The sequence below is a fragment of the Rhipicephalus microplus genome, chromosome 7 (assembly GCF_043290135.1).
Source record: "Rhipicephalus microplus isolate Deutch F79 chromosome 7, USDA_Rmic, whole genome shotgun sequence".
Classification (NCBI taxonomy): Eukaryota; Metazoa; Arthropoda; class Arachnida; order Ixodida; family Ixodidae; genus Rhipicephalus; species Rhipicephalus microplus.
Genome location: NC_134706.1, coordinates 8835965 through 8863619, shown reverse-complemented (window position 1 = coordinate 8863619; position 27655 = coordinate 8835965). Strand labels below are relative to the sequence as shown.

The 27655-nt window shown below is 49.2% G+C and overlaps 1 protein-coding gene across 3 annotated transcripts in view; it reads left to right on the top strand.

The window, feature by feature from the left end:
* Positions 1-27655, top strand: part of LOC119180258 (cerebellar degeneration-related protein 2) — a 149609-nt gene that overhangs the window by 60675 nt on the left and 61279 nt on the right. For all 3 annotated transcript variants that reach the window (XM_037431407.2, XM_075868620.1, XM_037431408.2), the window contains one exon: positions 14168-14280. In XM_037431407.2, the coding sequence (XP_037287304.2) occupies positions 14168-14280 (113 nt within the window). The remainder of the gene's footprint in view (positions 1-14167; positions 14281-27655) is intronic.

Here is a 27655-nt window from a genome sequence, read left to right as displayed (position 1 = left end):
ACAATGAAAAATGTGATATGAATTTGACAGCAACTGCAGACCATCAGTGAGCATAACTTCTTTGTTAGATTGCACGAAAACATTGCCTCAACCTGCTTCATACATGTTAAAGGGGCTCTGCAACACTCTTTGAGCATGCATGGTCAGAAAACTCTGCCGATCGGTAGTAGAGGCTCGCGAAAGCGCGTGAGCCAAATATTATAGCGCAGTACGCGGCCTAGAATTCATAATAAATTATCATAGTCAGATGGAAATAGCTTTCTCTTCTCTCGATAAATGACGGAATACGCTAAAAAAAGCTCTCGTAGAAGGCCTTCTATCAGCTATCGGTTGATTTGAACATGGCGCGCTCGGTTGTTACAGGGGTCGCCGCAGGAGGCCGCGACTTGTCCAACGCGTGCGCACGCGATCTCACTGAAAAAGCCACGTATTCGAATAAAAAAAATAAAACGTGCTCAAGGTCGCGAAGCGCGCGTGGCGTATTTCCTTTGCCCCTGCCATCCCCCCTTGCTTAGCTTCCAGCGCTTTCGTCAGGACGAGAGAAGAAAGAATGCGATTGCAGCGTTCGGCAAATCTTTGTTACTTCGCTCGTACTAGACGTATTCTTGAATTTTTGCGGCGTTAAATTCGTGAGGCCATATATGTTTTTTTTTTATTGAATCCATTGCACAGTTACTTAAAGAAGTGTTTCAGGGCCCCTTCAAGTTATAAGCGGCATCATCCTGATTTGCACAAACAGCGAGCATTGGCCACTTCGCCGCAGTAGATCACGACGGAGACGTTGTGTGGCGGGTTCGCAAGTCCACTTGCTTGCAGGACGACAGCCGCGATGTTTATGCGGTCTCCGTTGACAGCCTCGAGCGCGCATACAACAACGTTGCCTGCGTCGTACGTACACCGTCTCGCCCTTGATGAGACACTGCGCCGTATCACAAGCGTTATCTATACATACTTGTAGATGCCTGAGAAAGGCACGATTACTTGAAAATCGAAAAAAATACACCAGAATAAAGTACCATCGCACGGCGGAAAGTGTGATAACGAGCGAGAACACGTACACACATATAGTTTCACTTTCTTACCCGCAATGCCCCGCCGCGGTGGTCTAGTGGCTAAGGTACTCTGCTGCTGACCCGCAGGTTGCAGGATCGAATCCCGACTGCGGCGGCTGCATTTCCGATGGAGGCAGAAATGTTGTAGGCCCGTGTGCTCAAATTTGGGTGCACGTTAAAAAACCCCAGGTGGCCGAAATTTCCGGAGCCCTCCACTACGGCGTCTTTCATAATCATATGGTGGTTTTGGGACGTTAAACCGCACACATCAATCAATCAGTTCTTACCCGCAATGTGGTCGGTGGCTTCGGCGGACTCGTCGGCCGTCCGGGGGATTCACTGGCCCTGTCAATTGGGCCGCAACTAAAACAAGGTTATAATCCCACCCGAAAAGAGTCGTTGGAGGCGTTCGTTGACCGTCGCAAGGCTGTTAGTTCGACGAAGTTTCCGTCTGGAGCAGAGGATCTGCGTATGCAGCCGCTGCGGCGGCTGCAGCGAGGTTGAAAGTGGAATCCTCGAATGGACGTCACACGCAAGAGGGCGCCACTCGAAGATCTCGAAGCCTATAGTCTACATACTCTCGACTGGTCTATGTGTACGCGAAATATCAGGTGCTAACAGTCTCGTTCACTGTTTTGCCATGCACCCATACGTTGTACTATAGTCTCGCATAACTATTGCACGCGATAAACTGATTTCACTCCATTTCGAGTGTTTTCGACTGCGAATGCGAAGACAACAGCGTGTAGCCGACAAGCGCGAAATCTTGGTAGGCGCTACGCTTAGTGCTGAGGTTGCACACGTGCTTTTAGGAAGTAAGTGGCGAGGAGGAGATATCGCCAGTAGGGAGGATATAGCGAAGGCGAGGAGGAAATCACTCCCTTCTCTTTGGACGCGTGATGGTGAGGGGCTCTTCAATGTGCACTGGAATCTCACAGTACACGGACCTTCTAGGATTTCGCCTCCATCGTAATGCGACCGCCGCGGCCCCGGAATCGAACCCGCGACCTGCGGGTCAGCAGCGGAGCACCTCAACCGCTACACACCATGTGCATGTTGAGTTGCCCGACGCCTTGTGGCTCCACGACTTGCCTCTGTCGTGGCTTCCTCCTTGTACCAGCTTTGGCGGGAACGATCCGCTGGCATTGCGCTCAGGTTATCCGGGTCAAGCAACGTGCGTGCGCACGGAGGAATGAAAAAAAAAGAAGAAAAAGAAGGCGCCGACGTGGGCGAAATCGGAGACCTTGCATCTCGCTGCGACTCAACATCGCCGCCATGGAACCAGGAAGAACATTATAAAAGTAATACATAACGAGAGAAAAAAAAAAACTTCGAAAGAAGGGAGAATCCAGGGATGGCCGAAAACGAGCGTATGGCGGTGCCGGGGTGACGTCTGCTAGGGATATGCGATTTGTGGAGCCCGCATCCACGTTGGCGGTTAATGGACTGTCCCGCCTTCTTTCCGACAGCTCCGCTCCGTCCATTTCTTCGTCGTCTTTCTTTCTTTTTGACGTTGTTCGCGGATGGTCTCTGCGGTGTGTTGTTATACCTGCGCGCATCGTCCGGCCTGGACGCGTCCCTTCTGGGGTGACGTCTGAGTGGATCGTCGGAGAAGGCATTGTAATGCGGATCTGCGCATGCCCGAGTAAATCGTAATGTAATCCGTATCCATGGAGTAGTTTACGTTCAACGCTGGAACAAACCAGCGTTAGCTATACGACACTCGACTCGTACATGGATCGATGGAGGGACGCGCAAAGCGCGGACTCCACAAATGTAGTGAGGAGGACAACATCAAACGTGCTCTTCGTTGTAGTTGTGTTTGTGGTGGCACACCTACTTTTCAAGACTCGCCCCGTGACGTTAATGCAGGCCATTTTATCGTACTCATGGAGCGCACAGCTTTTTTTGCGGGCTCGGCTGTACGACAAAATGGCAGTCACGATGACGTCATTGCATGCGCTCTGCACCGTGAATCCTTCCCAGCGTGCTGAGCGACTTCGTGATAAAAGCACTTCGTATCCTCTCAGTAGAATTGCAGACACGATATCCGCTGCGTATTGGGACGGCCTGGAGGCCCGAGTTACGCGAGTGGTGATAGGCCCCCAAATCACTAGGGATACTTAATGTTCGAGGTGTCGGGCTCATGTGTCCCGACCATGCTATACACGTGTTGCATGATGAACATACTTCTTGCGGGACGACTTGTTGTCGGGGTTTAACGTCCCAAAACCACCATGATTGTGAGAGACGCCGTAGTGGAGAGTTCCGGAAATTTCGACCACTTGGGGTTCTTTAACGTGCACCCAAATTTGAGCACATGGATCTCAAGCGTTTCCGCCTCCGTCGAAAATGTGGCCGTCGCTGCCGGGAATCGATCCCGAGACCTGCGTCTCAGCAGCCGAGTGGTGCACGACGACTTGGCGTGGTATAGCTGAACCATTTTTTCCGGCGCATCGTCGCATTTTCTTGCTCTCATCGTTTCAGCGTGTGGTGATGCGAACCTCCTCTTACATGTTCGCAAGTGTGCTTCCGTGTGATACGCAAACAAAATGTAAATGTTTGGGGTGAGGGTGTGACATTCTTTTGATCGTCACTGGCAACAGTCGTTTTATACTGAACTTCGGATAAACAGCGCTACAACGGGACAAAGAGGGAAATTTTCATACTGATTACGAACCGGTATTCGCACATCTCTTGCTTATTCGCGGCCACTTTGTTATCAGAAAATTTTGCCGAGAGTGGGAGAAAAGATTTTCTGTAAACGTGGTTTGATGCCAAGACTTGTCGACGGTGAGCCTGTTCTCTGCTTCTTATTCAATCCACTCCTTTCACGTAACGGATTCAACGCGCTATGCACAATTCGATTCTCGTGTGGCGAATTCGCGTTTGCGCCTGCCTCCACGTGTATTGAGAAATCCGAAAATGGAGTATAGGTGCTCGAGCCAATGTTTCGACAAGCAGACTTTTCTTTTTCAAGGGATATATCTAACCATTTTTAGCATTACTATGATTTGCACTTACGTCTACTCACACGTGCTCCAAAGCAGCATCGTTCATAAACCATTTCAATAGCGATTGATCACTGGCGTGTATTACGCAAGGGGGTGCATTCAACTCCACCCCCGCCTACTTTTTCGGAGCAGTTCTTCATGAATATATTCTATTTTGTTATCTATTTCTGTCTATGCTGGTTTGCAACTACTCATAACTCGTATTCGAAGGTTTTTGTATGAAAATGCGCAAAAAAGAGCACCAATTACGTGAGATATTGGTTGATTGATTGATTTGTGGGGTTTAACGTACCAAAACCACCATGTGATTACCAGAGACGCCGTAGTGGTGTGCTCCGGAAATTTCGACCACCTGGGGTTCTTTAACGTGCACCCAAATCTGAGCACACGGGCCTATACGTGAGATATTGGTTGATCGATTGATTTGTGGGGTTTAACGTCCCCAAAACCACCATATGATTATGAGAGACGCCGTGGTGGAGGGCTCCGGAAATTTCGACCACCTGGGGCTCTTTAACGTGCACCCAAATCTGAGCACACGGGCCTACAACATTTCCGCCTCCATCGGAAATGCAGCCGCCGCAGCCGGGATTCGAACCCGCGACCTGCGGGTCAGCAGCCGAGTACTTTAGCCACTATAGACCACCGCGGCGGGGCCGTGAGATATTGGTGTTAAAGAGCTTTGGCACCGTGATCGAGAAAGCTAATTCTGTACTAACGGACTCGTTAGTCGACTCACTCAGACCCAGATCGAGAAAGGTCTGCGTGTGTCTGGATTGAGTAATAGTTTAGTGAATCGGAGTCTGATTGCAGAAAACGTTCGTGAGTGTAAGTCCAAGTGAGACCGGCTTAGAAAAAAAAAATTCGGTAAGCAGGAGTTCTATAGTGATCACCTCATAGTGTAAAATATATTTCATGAACGGGGCTGAGTGAGCCGCCGCAAGCTTTTCCCAAACTATGGCTGCAACTGCCTTTAAGATCACAAGTGCGCTCGTCGATTCGTCGGCTGTAACACGCGCCACCTGTTTTCGAATTTCTCGTCGCCAGCTTCCGTCTTTCCCTTGCGTTTCTCTTGGATCACCGTGTATTGGCTTTACAGGAAGCTGAGCGTTATACTCGTTGGCAGCAACCAAAAACCATATTTATTTGTGCGCGCTAATACAGGAACCTTTGGAGCGTTAAGAGGTCGCATACACATGCAGCAACGTAAATGCATCACTAATACCGCACAGGATGGAAGGAAGTAAGCCGGGAGGCTCACGCCACTGATTGGAACGAAGAGGTTGAAAATGGAAGCAAAAGAAAGAAAAAAATCTTAAAGGAACACTAAAGAGAAAACACTTTTTTTTTTGCGTATTAGTGTGATTTATCGATCCCGAAAACAGCATGTGCACTCTTACCGCGAGACGATGATGATTAGTAGGTTAGAGAACCTAATAGGCGCTGTGATGCAGGGTTCTTGTTGCTGATTTGTTTTTCTCCCGGGCTGAGCCTCAGAGAGTTTTGTTAATAAGGACAAAGCCGTTCGGTTTCCAAGAAACACACAAAAAGTTTAATTGAAAAGAAAAAAAGGCAAAGATTCCTCACAAAACAAAACACTTAATAAACAGTTGACTGGACATGACGAAACACATCTGTAAACACCCAACAAAAACGTTCAAAGTCAGTAACTAAACCTAACGTTCGAAAGGGGCTGAGTGATGGGAGTAGCGCAAGAGTATCGGTGCAGTCTCACCCACAAGTTGGTTTTCGGCGGTGATGAGAAACCGGAACGCCGTGACTCCTGCGTCAGTGCGTGGGCTGGACGAGGACGAGGGAACGCTGGCTGCTGGCGACACGTCGAAAAGCCCTACCAAATCGTGATGGTTTCGGCTTGAGGAGCGTGGACACGTCGGAGACGGGAGAACGCAGGCTGGTGGCGACGCGTCCGGGAACTAGGGTCGACCTAGTCAAGCAGCTGGGCGCACAGCTCGGGCCCGGAGCCCGACGGCTGTAGCTCGCCTGCCGGAACCAAAGTCCGCAGGCCCTGGAAAGGAGTTCAGGACCGGATGGCCACGGTCCTTTGGAGCGGGAACCCGACAGCAGGAGGCCCCGGCCGGTGGAAGTCCTGTAGGCTCGGGTCCGGAACCCAACGGCCCATCTTCAGCGCCCGGTCCGGTGACGACCTTCCGCTTGCACTGCCTGCCTCGAATTCCCCTTGCTCTGGTCCCCCCAGGCTCCTGCTTCAGCTCTGGCCCACTTGTCTCGTTCTCATTGGAGATACTGCTGTTTCGTGGTGTCAAGCCATTGGGCCTTGAAATCTCCGTGTTCGCTGCCCATTGGATGTTTTACCTTTTGTTTACTTCACGTCCTGCCACGCATCCTCGTGCTTGACGCTCTTTAACGTCGTCATTCTTGTTTAAGCAGCACCGCACGTGCACTCTGGTATTTCTCCTTTTGTTTTTTTTTTTCCGTGACGCGCACTTTTCGAAGGCGCGCACTTTGAACGCGCACCACACATCACATACGCCCCCCTTTTATTCAAGTTTTTTTTTTTAGAAAAAAAAAACTGCCGATGAGTGCGCGTTCTGCACTACGTCACAATTAAACCACATATTTGCACCACGCAGTTCAACACATCACCGGGCTACAGTTCGCTACATCGTCCAAATGTCCACACTTAAACTTTAGATTCACCCAATTGCATTTAAAAGTTCTGAAACCCGGAATAAACCTTTTTACTACAAAATCGACTATGGACAAAGCTACTTGTGTCCGCATCTAAAAGTCGAAGTCCAGAAAGAGCTACCGGTTTTCTAACCCTACACTCAGGTTATCGCGTCCCAAACCAGACGCACTGCCCTTCTCGCACGTTTCGAAAGTAACTGTGGCAAACATGCTTTTATGCACTTTCGCTGAAACGCGTGTCTGCGCCCCCGCCGGCCACATGAACGCTTACCGGTCACAGAGGAACAGGGCGCGGTCTCGAGCCGTCGGCGTCGACACGAAACGCACTGAGACACGAATGTCCAAATGCCACAATCTCTCACACAAATGCTTTCTTTTAGTTCACCATCTAATGAACACAAGCTCGGGGTGCCCTCAGCAAGCCCAAACGCTCCGACAAGCGTGTGAGGTTCCTGGATTCTTGAGAAGGGATGCCGTTGTGCTCGGTCATTATACAGCTCATCTTGAGTGGACTTAATTATAGGTTCAAAACCAATCACGTTCTCAGGTTCAAGACCCTGTCTGGCATTCTCCATACCTACTATCGAGCCCACCTCCGATTCGATACTGTTTATTTTGAAGAGTGCTTCAGCACTCCCATCGTGTTTTCTCGGACAAATAGCAGTTACGCTATCCTGTGAACTAGAATCCCCTCTCTCTCTGAGTGAGATATACGTATGGTCTAGGACCATTGACGTGGTGCCTGCTGCTACCTCTGTCGGTACAAAACAATCAGTGGCCACTATATCAGAGCCTTCATGGTATTCGCTGCCATCTTCCCAATGACGTTCTAGCGCTCCTTCCATGGAGCTATTGAGAGGTAGCCCTACCCCTTCCCGAAATGTGCTCGGCCTCTGCGACGTTCTGATACACACCTCATTCTGAATGGAACTTCTTTGTTCCCTGCTATCGAAGCTTTGCTCCACAACATTTTCCACAGCTTCTAGGTCGCCCATATCCAGGCGCTCTTCTTCATAGGTGCTTGGCCTCTCAGAGGTCCCCAAGCAGCTAACGGAAGTAATATGTTCCCAGCCAGAGAAGCTTTCCGTCGCTTCAACAAACTCCTCATGACTCCTGCCTTCTTGGCTGTCCACCTCTCTGCCTTCCTCTATCTGAGCTTCTCGCTCCGAAGTAAGGCTGTCGCGAGGTTCGAGGCCAACCTTGCAGGAATCGACTTCCCTCCAGCAAACGCTGCTATCGGAGCAAACATTCACCGCTTGCTCGACCTTCTGCATCGCCAGCTGCCCCCTTTTCGCCATCGCAAGCTCGAGTCGCCGCTCGAAGTCCACCCTCTCTAATTGGAGCTGCTGCTTCAGTATGCGTGTCTGACGCTCTAGCAACACTTTATTTTCACGCGTTACGCGCTCTAGCTCCTCCTTCTTAGCTCTAAGCACCAATTCAAGCTTTTCCTTCGCCGCCTTTCGTTCTGCAGCCCGTTGCTCACGCTCCCTCTCCATCCGCTCCTCGTACCATACTCTAAACTCCGCTCCCGTCAGTCCCATTTTATCCGCCAACTCAATTAACTCCCACGTGTTCGTCATCGTGTTAACCGCGTCAAAAAATCTACTGGAAAAACAAACGACTTTGTCCTGTCGCGGACGCCAATTTGTGATGCAGGGTTCTTGTTGCTGATTTGTTTTTCTCCCGGGCTGAGCCTCAGAGAGTTTTGTTAATAAGGACAAAGCCGTTCGGTTTCCAAGAAACACACAAAAAGTTTAATTGAAAAGAAAAAAAGGCAAAGATTCCTCACAAAACAAAACACTTAATAAACAGTTGACTGGACATGACGAAACACATCTGTAAACACCCAACAAAAACGTTCAAAGTCAGTAACTAAACCTAACGTTCGAAAGGGGCTGAGTGATGGGAGTAGCGCAAGAGTATCGGTGCAGTCTCACCCACAAGTTGGTTTTCGGCGGTGATGAGAAACCGGAACGCCGTGACTCCTGCGTCAGTGCGTGGGCTGGACGAGGACGAGGGAACGCTGGCTGCTGGCGACACGTCGAAAAGCCCTACCAAATCGTGATGGTTTCGGCTTGAGGAGCGTGGACACGTCGGAGACGGGAGAACGCAGGCTGGTGGCGACGCGTCCGGGAACTAGGGTCGACCTAGTCAAGCAGCTGGGCGCACAGCTCGGGCCCGGAGCCCGACGGCTGTAGCTCGCCTGCCGGAACCAAAGTCCGCAGGCCCTGGAAAGGAGTTCAGGACCGGATGGCCACGGTCCTTTGGAGCGGGAACCCGACAGCAGGAGGCCCCGGCCGGTGGAAGTCCTGTAGGCTCGGGTCCGGAACCCAACGGCCCATCTTCAGCGCCCGGTCCGGTGACGACCTTCCGCTTGCACTGCCTGCCTCGAATTCCCCTTGCTCTGGTCCCCCCAGGCTCCTGCTTCAGCTCTGGCCCACTTGTCTCGTTCTCATTGGAGATACTGCTGTTTCGTGGTGTCAAGCCATTGGGCCTTGAAATCTCCGTGTTCGCTGCCCATTGGATGTTTTACCTTTTGTTTACTTCACGTCCTGCCACGCATCCTCGTGCTTGACGCTCTTTAACGTCGTCATTCTTGTTTAAGCAGCACCGCACGTGCACTCTGGTATTTCTCCTTTTGTTTTTTTTTTTCCGTGACGCGCACTTTTCGAAGGCGCGCACTTTGAACGCGCACCACACATCACAGGCGCTTAATATGCCACAAAATGGCTATGATATATGGGATTTTGCCTGCGTAGAGCATGGCCAACAGCACGACGCCAATGACACATGGAACGAATGGAGGCGCTGCTGTCTAGCCCAGCCCTCGTGGATCAGCCGCGACTGATCAACACCTCCTAGACTACCTAGATCAACACCACCTAGTCTAGGTGGTGTTGGACTAGTCAATTGAGCTGAACGGATGGCTCGTGCCAGTGGTGCCCGGGAATAGGGGGCGCTCCACTGCCGGACAGACTGCGCCCTCTACCCTGTGTATTTCCTACAGGGCACTGGAGTTCTAGCCTGTCTGGTTTATGCGTATAATAAAGTTTTGTACTACTACTACTACTACTACTACTACTACTACTACTACTACTACTACTACTACTACTACTACTACCACCACCACCACTACTACTACTACTACTACTACTACTACTACTACTACTACTACTACTTCTTCTTGTTCTTCTTCTTCTTCTTCTTCTTCTTCTTCTCCTTGTTGTTGTTGTTGTTGTTGTTGTTGTTGTTGTTGCATGAGTTACGCCAAGCGGTGACAACAGCACCCGAAAGACCGGCTCCTTAAAGTGTTCCGCACTTTATATACACTTTACCATTTTCAGTTGGCAGTTCGCTGCTGCAAAGTGGCTATACACTGTCGCAAATGTGCACCTCGAGAGGTTCACCGGGGTGGCATTCCTTTGAAGCGCTCACCACAAACGCATCGCGCTCTGACAGATGAACCGCGCAGGAAAAAAAGGTATACCTGCTATACTTTGACCGGTAGTCGGATTGGCACTTCGAAGGCGTCCCGCGCCATTCGGCGATCTTGTTCGCGCCGGCCGTGACCTTGAACGCTTCTGACAGGCTATAGTGAGTATGCATTCCGAAGCCTTACAGTACATATGCGTATATACATACTACTTTGGGGTTGTTTTGATGTCTTCCGGTTTGCCGCCAAGCCTCTTGTGTGTTGCGTGTTGTTCGTACAAGCGACCGCTGCCATCAGACACTGCGTCGTACCACGCGGAGTTTGTCGGACACGCTATATATGCGCCTTGACAGCGGGAGATGGAACATTTGGCCACTGTTGTGATTGACGCATCGCCTTTATACGATCGGAGACCAGTCGTTAGCACGCACGATGCATCTCCATAGCGGCGCTATGCGACCTTGCAACCTCGTGGTTGCACTTTGTGTGTGTGTGTGTGTGTGTGTGTGTGTGTGTGTGTGTGCGTGTGCGCGCGCGCGCGCGCGCGCGCGTGTGTGTGTGTGTGTGTGTGTGTGTGTGTGTGTGTGTGTGTGTGTGTGTGTGTGTGTGTGCGTGCGTGCGTGCACAAAGGTATTAAAATCGCAAGAGCAGTCACCCGTGAACACGGGGCGTTGGTCGAAGCGACGCATCCGACCCATCTTATATGCACTGTCGTTTGAGCACGCCATATCGCTAAAATTCAAAACCGTTCTACCCGTCGTGCTGGAAGGGCGCACGTGCACACGCGCACGCACGCACGCATTGCAACAGTGGCCAATACTGTTGAGTGGTGTTGGACTTCCGCTGTAACACTGTAATAATAAAAACTATATTTTTTGCTTCATTTCAATAAATGCGTCGTACAAACGACAGTTAACCCTTAAAAAAAACTCGACACTATCTTTTTGTTGAACGAGGGAAAAAATGCCGGTAAGTAGCTTTTGTCGAAATTTTCGAAGGACCTTGCCTAAGTTCAATGCCTCCGCTGAGTTTAGGTGACTATGCCCTGGACATAGTCACCTAAACTCGTCAGCGTAGCCTGTCGAGTTTAGGCTCATATTTGCGAGTCGTTTTAGTTCATCAACGTAAGGAAAACACAACCTTGAGACCTGGTAGGGATTTTGAAAACGGATCTTTTTTTTTTTTCGCATATGACTTGGCAGTTTTAAATGACAATTTTTAAGAAAAAATAAGATGAGAAATAAAAAGAAGAAAAAAATGTTTCAGAGAAGCGTAGTGGCTTTTCGCTAAAAATAACCTCAATGGTTTCGGGCGGCGTGCTTGCGTAACAATATTGCCGTCCGTATAGATACTGTTTCTGTTTACTGCGGTTCGCCGTGCAGCGCTTCCGCTGCGCTGCATGGTATTCGAGTGATGGTATGGTTGCCTAAACTTTAATCTGCGTGCCTCGTATTCTGAGCCGAGTATTATGCATGGATATCGTGCACATGCATGCCGCGTAACCGGTTTATACCGCTCTCTTCTCAGCCGTGATGACCGCATGAACTCCTTCATTATGCGCTTCTGTGGTTGCACTGGTTGTTCGAATTGGTGTGTTTTTGTTGTTAGTTTTTTTTATAATTTAGTGTTCTTGACACTGACCATAGATCTTGCAGCAGTTAAAAAGATAAAAAACTGTTCACATTTCAGAGCAATTTTACGGCCTTTAGCAAGACTGCCGCGGTAGATCAGGGGTTATGGCGTCTGGCTTCGAACCCGAAGGTCGTGGGTTCGATACCGGCGGCAGCGTTTGCATTTCGACGGAGGTGAACTGCTAGATGCCTTTGATTGATTGGTGATTGATTGATATGTGGGGTTTAACGTCCCAAATTCACCATATGATTATGAGAGACGCCGTAGTGGAGGGCTACGGAAATTTCGACCACCTGTTGCGAGATGCTCTTGTACTGTGCAGTGTTGGTGCACGTTAGAGGACACAGTAGATGGTCGAAATATCCGGAGCCCTCGACGGCAGCGTCTTTCATTGTGGTTTTGGGACGTTAAACCGCGCGTATTGTCATTAATTATTGTTCGCTTGTAAAACGTATATACAGAGAGTGAAAAATTCACTCGTGCATTGGTGCGATGTGACAAGCTCCTGTAAAAGGCTCGTGCTTTATGGACACGAACCAAGCCATCGACGTGCGCGAAGCCGGTCGTTTGAGAGCTTCGCATTGCCTGTATGTGCAACTCTATACTGACGGTGCAGTTGCACACTTCCGGCCTCGCGTCTCATTCGTGAACAACAATCTCCCCCTGCCGTTCTTTCCTATACATGCGCCAGCTTATTGGTCTGCACTGACGATTTGAACCGTGCACTAGTAAATTACCCGACGTTGGTCATTTTTGGCAGCTGACCCGAAGTTTGCCGGTTCGATCCTGGCTGCGCCACTCGTGTTTTGAAATGGTGGAGGCGCTAGTACTGTGCGCTGTCAGTGCGCGTTAATTAAAAAAAAAACACCAGGTGTTCGAAATTTTTGGAACTGCGGCATCCCACATAATCATGTCGTGGTTCTGGGCCGTAAACCCACAAGTATGATCATTCATAGAGAGAGAGAGAGACGAGAAAAAAGGAAGGCAGGGAGGTTAACCAGATGCTAGTATCCGGTATGCTACCCTACACTGGGGTTGGGGAATAGTGGGTTGAAAGAGAAAGGGAGAGTTAAAAAAGCATGATCATTCATAACTTCTTAACCAAGCTTTCATGCTGTCGCTGTGTTCTATTCAGACATTGGCCCGGCTGCTTTGCAGACGTATATGCGTTGCCGTAGGGTCAGAGGGATTTCATGGACCACGTCTCTCGAGCATTCCGCGTTTTGCTCTTTTTTTTTGTAGGCTTAATAGTCTACCTCTCACGAGTTACTTGCCCAGAAATTTACCTTCCGTTGGTGCAATTGAACGCCGACGAGTAGCATTCTCGACGTTTCCTTTTGGTTTGTATGATAAAAATTAGATGAGAGTTGCGGAAATACAGTATTACGTGTGCTGTTCTTGCCTGTGTAGAGACACCGCCTTCAACGCTAAGTGCTGCAATGCGTGACAGTTTTCCAAAATTTTTTTTTTCAGATATCGATTGAGTTTAGGAATAGGCGTCTTACACCCGACGTCACTGCGATGAAATTACCTGGACGACAATTGAACAAGAATCATCGGTGTCTGTTTGGTTTAAAAATTTTTATTTAATGACGGCGCTTTCGTAGCGCGTGCGTTGATTGATAAGTTTTCGTTTCAACTTCGTTCAGGGAGATCCATTTACCTCGAAGTCAACTTGGTCCTTAAGGCATGTTCATCGCAGACAAGGTTATTCACAAGTGGCCACTCCTGCCGTGTTCCCTTGAGATATTACTTTTCTACATGCAGTGGCCGTACATCGACTTGAATCTATTTGTCCATCTAAAATCACTTTTCAAAATAAACCACGATAATAACTGCGAACTATATCGTTTGTTTAGTGTCTCAGCGCGTGAGAGAGAGAGAGAGAACAAAGTGTCGTTTATTCATTTGCATACTTCGATTTGTTAGAAGCTCAAAAGCTAATTTCGCGTATCCGAGTCTATTTACCTGCAGCTGCTGTATCATATAGGCGTTGCTGAATGGCACCACTAATTTGCTCCCATTTTGGCGGAATGGACATCATGTAGCTTGTACGAATTATCTGCGGGTTTTTTTCTTTTCGGTGTCCGCTGACGCTGTAGTCAGCGGTTACTCCGCGCCATCATGATTGTTGTGCGAATGATTTCATACTGATGTATCATCTCTCTCTGTGCGATGATTTGTCCTACTGCCGCAAGCTTCTTCAACCCACTTGTATTCACTTGCGGCCTCTCCCATTTCCCCCTCCCACCGTCCAAGCGTGATTTTGTGCCGTTTTGCCGTGTCACGCTCATTGAACTGTAGTGAGCTGCATGCTGCCGATGTACAAGTCTGTGTAACACCGTCCTCTATGATTAAACCCTGCGCAGACCTTCAGTTGGCGGCCGAGCTGGGCAAGACACTGCTGGAGCGGAACCAGGAGCTCGAGGAGACTGTGCGGCAACAGCAGCTGCTCATCGAGGAACAGGAACAGGAACTCCAGGTATGTGCTGCTGTTATTTTTTTTCTTCTTGCGTTTACTAACTGTCACTTTGGAGCTCAGAAACCCGATTCACAAAGAACCCCAGGTGGTCGAACCTTATAGGTGGTCGGACAAGCAAAGGACACGATGTTGCTCTTTTTTATTTGTTGATTATGTTAACATTTACGTCATAGAAAAAAAAATTGCCCGCGGCTTCCCTCGGGGGAACACTGAGGAGGATGCGGAGCATATAATTGGTTAACGGGGTGTTAAAGTGCGACTTACTTGGGTCGATGGCTAAATTGGTTAACGTGGTTGTGAAATGGGGTGTTAAATTGCAACTTACTTGGGTCGATGGCTAAATTGGTTAACGTGGTTGTAGGAGGGGGTGTTAAATGAGTGAACACGTACACACGTATGCGAAAGGGCGGCGCTGGTCGAAGGGACGTCGATCATTGTGTTTGTGGATTCGTTGGAATTCATTTCACCGCGACCTTGGACGTCGACGCGCCGTACAAACCAACCGACGAGCGGCAACTGAGCGAGCGAGCGCCGACCTTGAGTATATATACAGCGCGACGGCGCATGCACTGTCAGCTGTCGAATGTTCGAGAAGGGGGAGAAGCGCAACGGCGCATGCGCGCGCGTCAGCTGCCGATGTTCTCGAAGCGCGACGGCGCATGCGCGCGCGTCAGCTGCCGATGTTCTCGAAGCGTGACGGCGCATGCGCGCTACATTATACAGCTAGCGAATGTTCGTGAAGAGGAGAAGCGCACGCGGTGTGTAGAGGAGGAAGGGATGCACAGATGGTGGAAGAAGGAGGAGGAAGCTTGCGGACGGCGCCGCACTACAAGCCTAGAGTATTAGATGCTCCGCATCTAAAAAGCTGCCGCTGTTGGACGCTCATTTTACGCATGGAGAGTGGCACGCTTTCTTATTCCTAACTTGTCGCCGATTTTAGAATCCGGTTTCGCCCAGCTACAACGCACTTCGCAGTGCGGCTGCACCGTATGACTGAGCAGTGATGCGCGGAAACCGCCTACTGCAGTCGCGACACTGCCGTCTGGTGCAGGCGCCTAGCGGTGAGCGATCACTGCCAGGTCGCGACATAATGAGCTCCGAGAGAGACAGATCGGCTTGTTTTCTCTGCTGCCAGTCACGGGGGCTCGCTTGTTTTATATAGCGATTCTTCACGAGGTCGTGTTTTGTTGTTCTCGCCTATACGCTGCTCGCTGAGGGCAATTATTTCGTGGCTTGTTACTTCGAGGAATTTTACGGATAGAGAATCGGGACGCTTTTTTGTTTGCTGCTCCTCTGTGAGTACAGAAAGAGAAAAATAAAAACAATGCGAGCAAAAATTGTTAGAGAAACGTGCACTGGTTTAAATCGCGACGTACGGAAAAAATTCGCAGGTAAGGCTATCATCATCGAGGCGAAATGTGCACTTCTGAGTTGTTTTATTTTTAAACATAAAGTGCAGTTTTTTTTAAGCTTACCGTATCTACGCGCGTAATACTAGCACTAGTGCTAGTATTACGCGCTAGTACTAGTTCCCGTTGCAGTCTTGTACTTTGGGACCCTCTTCTGTATATTTTACTCCCTGTAACGTCCTTTTATGACATGATAATAAACTGATTGATTAGTAACCATTGTTAGCGTGGTCTATTATACGACGGAGGCAATCCACTATCATGTCAGTGTTCACAATGATGAAATATTTTGTGTGCCCTAATATGGCGAAATCAGACCTAATAAAAGGCTGTGTGCATTAAATTTCCTATTTGAAAAAAATTCCCAGCTTATCTGCAGAGTGAATCATGATGAGTGGGGCGAAGTGTACGTCTCTCTGTCTGTGTGTCTGTCTGTCTGTCTGTGTGTCTGTCTCTTTGTTTGTCCGTCCGTACGGTCCGTCCATCTGTCTGTCTATCACACTAGAGCAGGCATCGGACCGACGCTTCGCCCCGGTCATTATCATACACTCCATGGTTGTGCTGTGAATTTTCTTTATTATACGAAAACCATTAACGCCATCTAGTGATAATATTTCCAAAAACATATACACACAACGCCATCTAGTGAGCAATTCTTGAAACTAACTATAAGTGGCTACTACAACATCCAACCACGAGGGTACGACCAACACCCGAAGGAGCTTCGCCCCCAAGATTTGCCGTAAGTGTGATTGCGCACATGGAGCTCCGTATAGTCGTAGACAAATTATTCTTATGCAATGGTCTTAGCTCAATTGATAGAGCATCAGACGCGCAATTCGAAGGTTGTGGGTTGAGCACCCATCGAGGGAATGGGTGATTTTTTCGTTCAATTCAATTCGTTTCAATTGAGGTGAAAGTCGGTAGAGTGTAGAGTTACGAAAAGAGCAGATATACTTCAGTGTGCTTTTCATTATTTGTTGATTGATTGATTTATTGATATGTGGGGTTTAACGTCCCAAAACCACTATACGATTACGAGAGACGCCGTAGTGGAGGGCTCTGGAAATTTAGACCACCTGGGGTTCTTTAACGTGCACCCAAATCTGAGCACACGGGCCTACAACATTTCCGCCTCCATCGGAAATGCAGCCGCCGCAGCCTTTTCATTATTTGTTTGTTGGTTGAATGCATTGCAGCAAGAGCTAATTCAAAACTGCAATTTCATTATAGCGAAGTCATCAGACTCGCGCTCTTGGATTCTGCGTTGGCTTTCACTGTATACGCGCTCCCATCGTGTCGGCAGATAGCCACCGTAGATTTTTTTCCCCATGCGCGACGACCTTCATTGCGTCGAGGTATACCGGCGACGCTTTCTCAGCTCGCCGCTCAAGTGTTCCGTCCACGTTGGGACCACAGTGGGAAAGTGGAGGCCGCGCAGTTGTTTGCTCGGCCAACATTCCTTCCGGGTATACGCAGTGGCCATTTTCACGTGCGAGCACTTGTTGCTCATTACGCCTTCTCTCTCGCATCGCCCGTATATAAATTCAGGGTCTCGTCGCGAACGCTTGTCCTCCCTGGTGTGACGTCATTGCCTTGGCCGCCTATAGATGTTATATGCGTACCTCACAGTCTAACGAAGGAAACGAACCCTCAAGTTTCCACCTCTTTCCTTCGTTTAATTGTTGCGAGGATCTCGTTGTGGCAGACTTGATGTCTTTCTAAGAATGCTATAGTATGCGATTGAATATTGGTCAACTGCAATCTCGTCACGTGCTACGTGATGCCAACTGCCAGAAGAAGAGTGTGCTGCACTCGCCGTCATGGCTACTGACAAGGCTGTCTGGCAGTGCAGCGTGAATTGGAGCCTTCGTCTTGTAACAAAGTTTCAGTCGCTTCAATTCAAGTGTCAAGCTCAAGAAAGCTGAAATCGCCGGACTGCGCGCGCCTGACCGCGCGTAAGAAGAGAGAGTTTTAGTACTGCGTACGCTGCGTACGTGGCGGCGTTGCGTACGTAAGGACGCCACGTTTTTTGTAGTGCGCATGCGCAGACCGCAACGCGCACGTATCGCATTACGTACGCAGCCGCTACGTACCGCGTACGTATGAGGTGATCACGCCGCTCTCGAACAAGTTCGCGACAGCGCGAGACTTCTTTTTGCAAAATGGCGGCATCGAAGGCAAGCACCAAGCGGCTCTGTGGCTTAAAATATGGCCATAATCTGGCTATAACACTTGGATTGGCTCACATTGGCTGTCAACAACACGTGCTTCTATTCTGATCTACCAGATGGCGCAACACGCTTCGCGCTCGTTACGTACGCGGGTACTACGGCGTACTAAAAGCCGATTAGTGGCAAAGGACGCCACGTAACGCAAGGCGCTTGCGTGATGCGTACGTAGCACCACTCCGCGGTACTAAAACTCTCTAAGGTCGTTCGACGGAATGCCGACGCTCGGGCCGCGAGCGGCTTGTTGCGTCACGGCTCGCGGGTATGTCAGTGTTGCCCAACTTTCGGGCCGCTCGCGCGTTGATGAAATATTCAATTATAAGTGAAGTGTTTGACCAGCTTGTTTGTAAACGCACTGTAGGATTAACCCACATAACGATCACCGCGGTCGACGATTGCGTGAAGCGATAATTTAGTGCGAAGTAGCACAAGGATCGGAAGGAAGGACACAACACGTGCGCGTACTTGCAACAAAATTATTTGTTGCGACCTGAATACGAATAGATATAACGGTGATAGTCGCACGTTTCACTCAGACGCTATGCGCAGAGAAGTGCGTTTTACTTGTCGTACTGACTTTTTACTTGATGTGCGAACCGAATCGCCAACTAATGCATGTTAGGCAGTCTACGCTGACTTCGAAACATCATCTTAGACAGTCTACGCTGGCAGCCTAGAAGACAGCATCGAGCCTATATTGTCTGAGAAGTGGAACACGTCTGGATCGCGTGTACGCGATGAGATGGCACCTCGAGTCCAGAAGAGAAAGCCAAGATAAACTAACGTAACTGTTATTTATTTTAGTTTATTTTGTTTTCAAATCTAAAAAAAAAGTTTATTGTTACTCACTTTGACTGTCTAAAGAAGCATCTGCGAGTGTGCAGGCGATCATTTCGGTGAGATTCGACCTATCTGAGCAATTTTCTGAGCCACCATCTTGTTTTGGACAGCAAGGTAGCCTTTATCGTCTTTGTCTTCGATGCGGTCTTCTCGAAGCTTGTCTATTTTGCCGGCTACGTGAGAATTGGAATGGTAGTTAAGACGGCCGCCGTCCACCTATAGCTGTCTATTTAGCCGCCTAGAAGGAGTATTGGAACACACCCTGAGAAGAAGAAGAAGAAGGCTGCGTCTGCCTTCGCCTCGTAGGCGAATACGTAAAGGGCTTTTTTAGTTTTTATATGTTCTTATTGTTGGGTTATGTCTAACGAAACGTGCCGTACAGTCATCTCCCTTTTTGTAGCAAGGAGGCGTCACATGCACGCCTGCCAATGATCCTGACGTAAACCTTTCAACGAAATTACCTCCTCTGTGGTTATTTCGCCTAATACGTCGGCCCTGCGTTTTTCGCTCTCAAATGCGGTGCTTCGAAGACCCCAAAATAGTTTGCATTGTCTATTTCTTGTTTGTTTTCGTTGCGGAACACGCCTTGGAATGCGTTCATACACACAGGTGGTCTCGCTATTCTGGCCTGCCGCGTGGAAAGAAGTGTTTCGTTCGGTCACTTTATAAGAAAAAAAAAACTTTTTTTTCTAACCGAAGAAAATATCTCGGAGCGAACGGCGTGCACGAGCGAAGCCGAGAATACAAGTGCTCAACGGCCGCAGCCAAACACTTACTTGTCCAACTCTGTTCGCGGCTATTGACGGCTCGCCTCTGCAGCACACCGCAGCGGGTGGCAGCACCGCGGGCGCGTCCATAAAAATAGATATCGGGGCTAGTAGGTTTTATTGGATCAGCGGGCAAGCAGAGCGGGGAACGCGTCTCCCGAACCGTGGTGTCCGAGAAAGCCTCCGAGGTGAAGTGGCGGCCGCTTCGGCGATTGCCTTTCACCGCGGGCGTATTTTCTTTTGTGCGGACGGAGATTCCGTATACGCTTAGCGCGTATATAGGAGCGGGGGAGCTCTCGGTTCGAGAATCGGGCCGTGCGCGCCTTGTTTGGCCCGGGGTGATTGTTCGACCGCCGCGCGCCGCTTTCGTCTAGGGCTTTGTTGACACACGATTGCGGCGCTGAAGGCATATATAGTTTAGGTGAGGCCGCGATTCAGCCCTGTCCCTTGATCCGCGCACAAGTGTTTGGACTTAAAGGTCCCGAGGCCAACCGTGCCCGCGCCGCCCGCCGCGCAAACACAAAACGCGTTTCTTAACAACGGTGGCCCACTGAGGTTCGCACCGCCTATATACGAGAGAAGTAGCCTGCCTCACTGTTTCCTGCAGTATTTACTGGAGGAATATCTCTGGCACCGCTATCGGTCAGCCATGGTGGGAATAATGTGTAGTACACGCGCGTACTTGCCTGCAGTCTTCGTGCTGCAATGTGGTCTTCCAACGCACTTGTGGCTTTTTTTATTGTTGTGCTTTCGGTTCTGTTTCGTTTACTAACTTCGTAAGCCGATTTGAATTGGTGGAGCCCAGAAAGGGTGCTAAAGTGGAACCGCTGGACATTTGCTGAACTTTGTCTCACGACAAAGTGGCTCACATGGAGCCGCAATAACGAAGCTTTACACCGATCCGTGTACTACGCGTTATTCCTTTGCGATCTGAACCGCCGTGCGTTGCAGCTCCCATGAACTGTGTAGCTCCAAAGTTCCTTCTTGTGTACCTATAAGAAATTTTTAATGAATAAAATAAACTCTCCAGCCACTTATAGCTCATGCTTACTCAAGTTAAAATTTAAAAAAAAAATCTAAGAATTGACAGGATGTTTCGGGACCGGTTCGGCCCCTTCTTCAGGGGTGACTGTTCAGCCGGCTCCGAAGCTAGCGACATTTCTTGGTGGTGTCCCCCCGTCCATCGTTCCTCTTCCAACCGTTGTTACTGCGGTGGGGTTTTTTTTTTTTTTTCACTGGTTCCGCGGACCGCGCACGTATACACTTGATAAGGTTCCAGTTGAGCAGTTAATATTTACGGGTGTGTCTGCCTGTCCATCAAACAGCGGAGTGGTCAAGGGACCGCCCTGTTCGTCGTATAAGTGTCTCGCGTTGGCGTCACCTGTAGTCATCCCACGTTTGATGAACACGTAAACCGTGCGTGGCTGCACGTTTGGTTCGTCAGCGCGTGATTTATGTGAACGCCAGCGTCGTCGAAGTGCTAATTCACATATCCGAGCCAGTGAAACGCCAGTGGCGGGAGTTATAAGCGCGCATCTACGGAAGTGAGAAGGTGGTGGTAGTGGTTATAAGGAAAGGAAGAAGGCACCTAATTTCTGTCTGCCTGAGCGACGACAAGGGGCAGTGCCTCATAGGGGTGGGGGTAAGGAGGGATAAAACGAATAGAAGGAAATAGATGAAGAAATAGAGGGTCAAGCGACGTAAAATAGAAGGAGATAGGAAAGTGGGGATCCGGTCGAAGCAGTCCAATGGCGGGGCGCCACAATGCGAGAGCTGCACGGCGTCAGGAGACCGCGGAGGGCGAACCAGTCGGCGGGAGCTACGCTGGCGTCGGAGATCGCGAGGGCACAACCGTCCATCCTGGAAGTCCACCGAGCGAATCCGAAGTGAGAAGTAGAGGCGATATGCCGGACTATCTGAGCCCTCTCCACTCATCGGTGACGTCATCACACTAGACAGGCGTGGAGGACGTGTTCTGAGAAATTGTCCGTTGCTGGACGCTCGTTGGTGTGCTTACGGTGCGTTTCTAATCCATTCAATCCGTCCACGTTGTCTTCTGTTTCCCGAAAGCGCCGACTAGGCAACTTCGTCGTAGTGTATAGACGTAGGCGCTGGGAAAGGATGATGTGGAGAGGCCTCAGAGGGTGTTGGTTAGACGCGCCGCGCTTGGAGTGAACAGTGATCAGTAGAAACGGACCTATGGAACGTCAAGTAAGTGGTCGCAAAACAAGTCAAATAATCACTAGAAAAAGAACAAGAAAAAGGAGATCCGATAAACACAAAGGAAACTCAAGAGAAATACAGGCGAATCGAGGCTCCACAGTTCGCACGTAGCTTTCATATCAGGTGGGACTGCCTTTGACTTGATGACAGCGCCCAAAATTAGCCTGCCGGTTGAATCAACGTGGTAAGCTCCACGGCCCACTAAATGACGGGAAAGCAAACTTTCCAGGAGTCCACCGACCTATAGGCACGGTCCTTAATGTGGGCATGACCTGGGAAGACCTTTCTTCTTGTTCATTGTTGAATATACGTATGATTAGTTCTGACGGTCGAAAAGAGCGTGTGGTCACTGCGCCATATGTACATGCGCAGCCATGGCACAATGGTCGTCACGTGACCAACGTGCGGTCACGAGAATTGCGCGCGATCCTTCACAACTTTCTAAGAATGTGAAGCTGGAAGCCCAGTTTGATCTGTTGAACTTAAGACGCGTGTCTTTTAAGTGCGCCTCTCTCAAGCTGAGGCTGGCTGCGTCTTGCGAGAACTTAGTCGCAGATTGCACAACTTGATGCCCTATGCAAGTTGTCAGCAAGCTTTCGCCTTCAAGTGTCGCGGAGTGTGCGACACGCTTCCCTATTTTTTCTTCGCTAACCAGGTGAGCTGCTAATGAGCGCAAACTACACGATAGAATGGAACACATGAGGGCTTGTGCGTTCCATTCTCTCGTCCCTGAACTTTGCGCCACTTAATCAGTTCACTGAAGTACCAACCACCCCGAACAAGCACCTTGCTAATGAAGGTGCATTTCTGAGGGAGGCGTAAATGTTGTAGGCCCGTGTACTCAGATCTGGGTGCACGTTAAAGAACCCCAGGGGGTCGAAATTTCCAGAGCCCTCCACTACGGCGTCTCTCATAATCATATGGTGGTTTTGGGACGTTAAACCCCACATATCAATCAATCAATCAATCAATCATCAATTGCTAATGAAGGGACGAGTGAAACAGGGTATTGGGGTCCAAAGGAGCCTGGTGTATCGCTGAAATGAGCTTTGATAGAATTATAACTCGAGATGGTTGGTGCGCACTGCTTTTTTATTTGTGTATATCCCATGAAGCGTCCACATGAGTGCACATGCAGAACTTATAAGCTGGCAGTGATTAAGCGAGCCAACGCCATCCCCATAAAACTCATTTTAAACGGTAGTATCGCATGACGATAGTTATAGCGCGAGAACAAAAAGACGACACAGAGACAAGAAGGACTCTGTGTCGTCTCTGTGTCGTCGTTTTGTTCTCGCGCTATAACTATCGTCATGCCATACCAACTAGCCCAAGCTGCCACACTTCTAAGGTAGTATCACATTGCAAATCGATCTTAAGACGGTGAGTTTGCCAGCTTATAAGCGCAATTTGCTATGTTCAGTGCAGATATATGAACGCCGAAATACAGAAAGGTTGAAAGCGTTTTGTTTATTCCCTTCCTTGTTTGGTGTTGTTCCGTTACTGGTTTTAAGAAATACACCATGTATGTGCCAACTATCGCAAGTTGGTACTCTATGGCAAGCAACACAGCCTTAATTCAAGAAGCTTGGAGCAAGCCGCGGCTCTGCGGTCCTTTCACTCGACGAACGAGGCAGCTTGTTAGGCGCGTAATGTTTCTGCGTGCTTTCAGCGTCGCTCTGTTCTTACAGCGGCCGCTACGCGAGACAAAGGCATCGGGAAGGTCGTCGCACTGCGGCGCGTTTGTGGGCAGCGATTTTTCTATGCGGGGACGTCCTTCAGCGGCCGCGAAGCATGTTCACACATGGTGCAAGGAAGAAAGTAACGAGGTAACTCCAGTAGGATATGGTTAGGGGGGGGGGGAGCTCAAGGGAACGCGAAAATGTGCGTTTAGATTAACGGGAGTTTCGTTTACGGAGAAAGAGGTGCACCACGCGTTTATCACGCAGCTTTTGAACATCTCAGCAAGTGTGTGGGGAGGGACCATAGGTCAGGCAGAGGTAATCTGTATTTAGTCCCATCAGCCTGTAGGCATTTTTTTTCGTCTAAATGAGCTTAAGTTAACTGAAAGAATGAATGAATGAATTAAGGAAGGGAAATTGATCGAAGGCTTGTTTTCTTCGTTAGACACAAACCTATACTAAGACCAAGAGACAATGAAACCAAATAAGCGGAACATATCACCTATAATGTTTGTGCAGCGGTGCTTGCTCAGCGCTTTCTCACGCGATATATCGCGTCAGAAAACGAGCTCTTAAACGCTATAGCATTTAAGAGCTCGTTTCGTAGAAAATCCGGCGTCGGTGTCGGCGTCGTTCGTTGTGAGCGAAAAATCATCTTATATGCGTGACCGAAAAGTCGAGAATGATGCAAATAAAATAAAGAGACGATAAAAAATCCTGGGTCAGGGTGTTGGGATCGAACCCGGATCGCTTGCGTGACAAGCAGATGTTGACCACGTGGTCATGCGCCTGCTAGCGAATACCGCTATAATAACTTTCTCTGTTTGGAAATGCATTGGAAGTAACTTTCATGCTTTACAAGCACGCGCGTCCTGCATACATGCTTCACAATACAACACGCAATATTACAATAATTATGCGCGGTACAAGCATATATTGCCACCGTGCGTCAGGACATGCCATTATTACAATTACTTCATGATATAAACCGGTCATCCACTAGAAAAGGCAAGTTCCAAAAGGTTCCGTGTCCTATAGTTGTTTGAAGTGCGCACTATGGTATCGCTGTCACGTTCAATTCCTGAAGGCGAAGCTTTAGGGTCCCGCTATTTTCTCGCTGCATTTCTTGATGCCCGTTCTCAATGTTTGTCGTCCACCATTCCAACTGGTACAAAGTGAAAAATAATATGTCGCGAGTACATACGTATACTTGCTGCATCGCTGAGTGTTAGTCTTACGTTTTATTGCCTTGCCGTTTCCAGTCATATTGCATATGCTTAAGCGCGGTCGATGAGGTGCGGTGTTAACGCTACAGGGAACCCTTTCGAATATCATCATAATAAAATATCTGTGGGTTTAACGTCCCAGAACTAAGATATGTTTATGATGGACGCCGTACTGGAGGGCTCCTGAAATTACGACCACCTGTGGTTTTGTATCGAGCACTTAAATCTATGTCTATATGGGCCTCGATCGCCTTGTCCGCTTCGGCCTCCGCGAGCCGGTATTCGATCCCGCGACCTGAGGGTCAGCCGTCGAGCACCGTATATACCAAGCCTTGCTGTTTCCAGCCATATATCACCCTTTCACGTAAGTGTTATCGACGGGGTGCGGCCTTGCATGCTGCTGGGAAGCCATCCGTGCTTGTGGGTCAGGCCTGCGCAAAATTTTTCGAGCTTTGCTTGAAGACCAGCTACTATACTCGTCGCCAGGGCCAAGAGGGCAGTAGAAGCCAGATGGGTTCCTGGACTAAGGAGCACTAGCTCCCACCTCATAGTGACACCGGGTATTGCTCGGGGCACTGTTTCGAGAATAAAAGTTTACTTCTCTCTCTCTCTCTCTCTCTCTCTCTCTCTCTCTCTCTCTCTCTCTCTCTCTCTCTCTCTCTCTCTCTCTCTCTCTCTCTCTCGCTCGCTCTCTCTCTCTCCCTCTCTCTCTCTCTTTCTCTTTCTCTCTCTCTCTCTTTGCTTGAAGATCACCGCTCGAGAATCTGCTAAGAAGTGTGCGGTAATGTGCCTTACTCTTGACGCGAGAGTAATGAGTTTCCGCAATTATACCCCACAAGCACGTATACGAGTTCGCACCGTTGCGTGCCCCCGCCCGTGGCGTGGAAGAATGTCCTCAATCGTCACGAGGTGGCGCGGTAAACGCGGGAAGCGCATAGAGGCCGTCTCCTGTCGCGCATTGTTAATTTCATAATTGCGCATCGCGAAACGCAAGGACAAGTCCCACGGTTGAGTTGACAAGAAGGCCGCTAGTATGTCAGGTCGGACAACACAATGGGCAAGTAGCTATCACCGGCTGAGCGTACTTTATATTTTTGTTTATTTTGCTGCTCTTCATTAGTGGGCGTGTACTGCCGGAACTTCGCATAGCTGGTGTTTTAACAGGGGGAGCTGTTTAAGCTCGGACTAATAGCGGTATCGAAAACTCGGTGGTAAGGTATGCCCCGCGGAAAGCAGACATGCGCCAGCTCCTATGGCGTATATCTATAGCATAGCCATGCAAGGCGTAGTTTAGCAAGGACTTATAAGAAAGGGAAGTATAGCATGACATAGCCTTGTGTAGTATATAGATTAGCAATGGGTGGGAAATAGAAGCGAATGAGAGGAGGAGTGATGCGAGGGGTATACACGAGGAGGAAAGTAGAATATTAGCTCGTGTACTCAGCACCAGTCATTCGTAATTGTTACAGCAGTGATGAAAAAAAAAAACTAGTTATAGTATAGTACTGTCTTTTCACTGCTGCTGTTGTTTGTCGTCTTACGGCACTATATAGCTTGCTCCACCTCTTGCTGCAAATGAACCTCATTCTTCCGGTGGGTTCAGGCTCCATTTTATTGTTATTGTAAAATAACTCTTTCTTTGCACCTCTCCATGCGCAAACTTGTATAAATTCAGCGACCATACCTGTCAACTGCACTCTTCACAAGGACCGGTCGGAACGTTGAATCTGCTATTTCTGCTACATTATGCTCATTTGTTCTATTGATTGTTGTGGCATTGCAACATACAAGTTTACTACTGTCCTCGGCAGTGCAGCAGTGGTCATTTTTTTGCGCTGCTGCCCTTGAGGTCGCGGGTTCGATTCCGGCTGCGCCAGTCGCATTTCGATGGAGGCCAATTGGTAGAGGCCCTTGTACCCTGCGATGTTAGTGCACGCGTTAAAGAAAACCGGATGGTCGAAATTTCCGCAGTCCTCCACTATTATGGCAAACAGGAGAAAAAGAACGGCAGGGAGGTTAACCAGTCTATAGGCAGCCGGTTTGCTACCCTGCGCATGGGAGGGGGATCAAGGAGATGAAAGATAGGGAGGGAAGAGAGATAAACACGGCACGTGAAGCAGCACACGCGCGCACACTTCCAGTCTTGTCTTTCGCGGTGTGTGACATTGCTGTTAAAGCCGCTCGTTCAGGTCCGTGTCGCGTAGGAATTTCAACGGTGCTTTTGTCGCCCTCTGTTGCAATGTCTTCTCCCGGGCACTTGAAAGAATAGTGTCCACAGACATTCGGGCTGTGGTCGATGCGCGCAAGAACGGACGCCATGGAGTGACCGTCTCTGGATGTCATTCAACGGACAGTCGCGCAGGATGTGGTGTATAGCGTCTCTTCGCAACGACGGCCATTGCAAAGAGCGTTGTCGGCCATTCCTACGATGAACGAATAAGATTTTCCCCTCATAATAACATCGTGGATCTTGGCACGTCAAATCCCAACAGCTGGTATAGTTATAACGAGGGACGTCTATAGTTATACTCTGTGCGACGTTTCGTCAGCCGTAGAACAGTTGTAGCTTTTTTTTTTTCATTGAATAAACAACGTAATATCTATCGCCGACACAACACAGTGTTGAGCTACAGAGAGCGGTCCCCCAACGTACACAGGTCGTGTATACGCTGTCGCCGTGAGAAGGCACCCAAGGGGAGAGGGTGAGCGGGACAGTATATAGGGGCGCGCGTTGTCGCCTCAATCTCTTTCTTTTCTTCCTTTTCCTGCTTTTGCGTCAGTACGTTATTCTTCCTTTTTTATTTATTCAATTTTTTTCCCGCTATACCACGCTCGTGCGGCGGCACATTTGTGACCCCTTTGTCTTTTTCCCGTGCGTCGACGGGGAGCCGAGACGCTGTTGACCTTGCGGCCGAGCCCTGCGGTTTACGGCGCGCTACGCGAAGCATGACGCTGTGTGTGTGTGTGCGTGCGTGACGCGGTGCGTGCGTGTCCTCG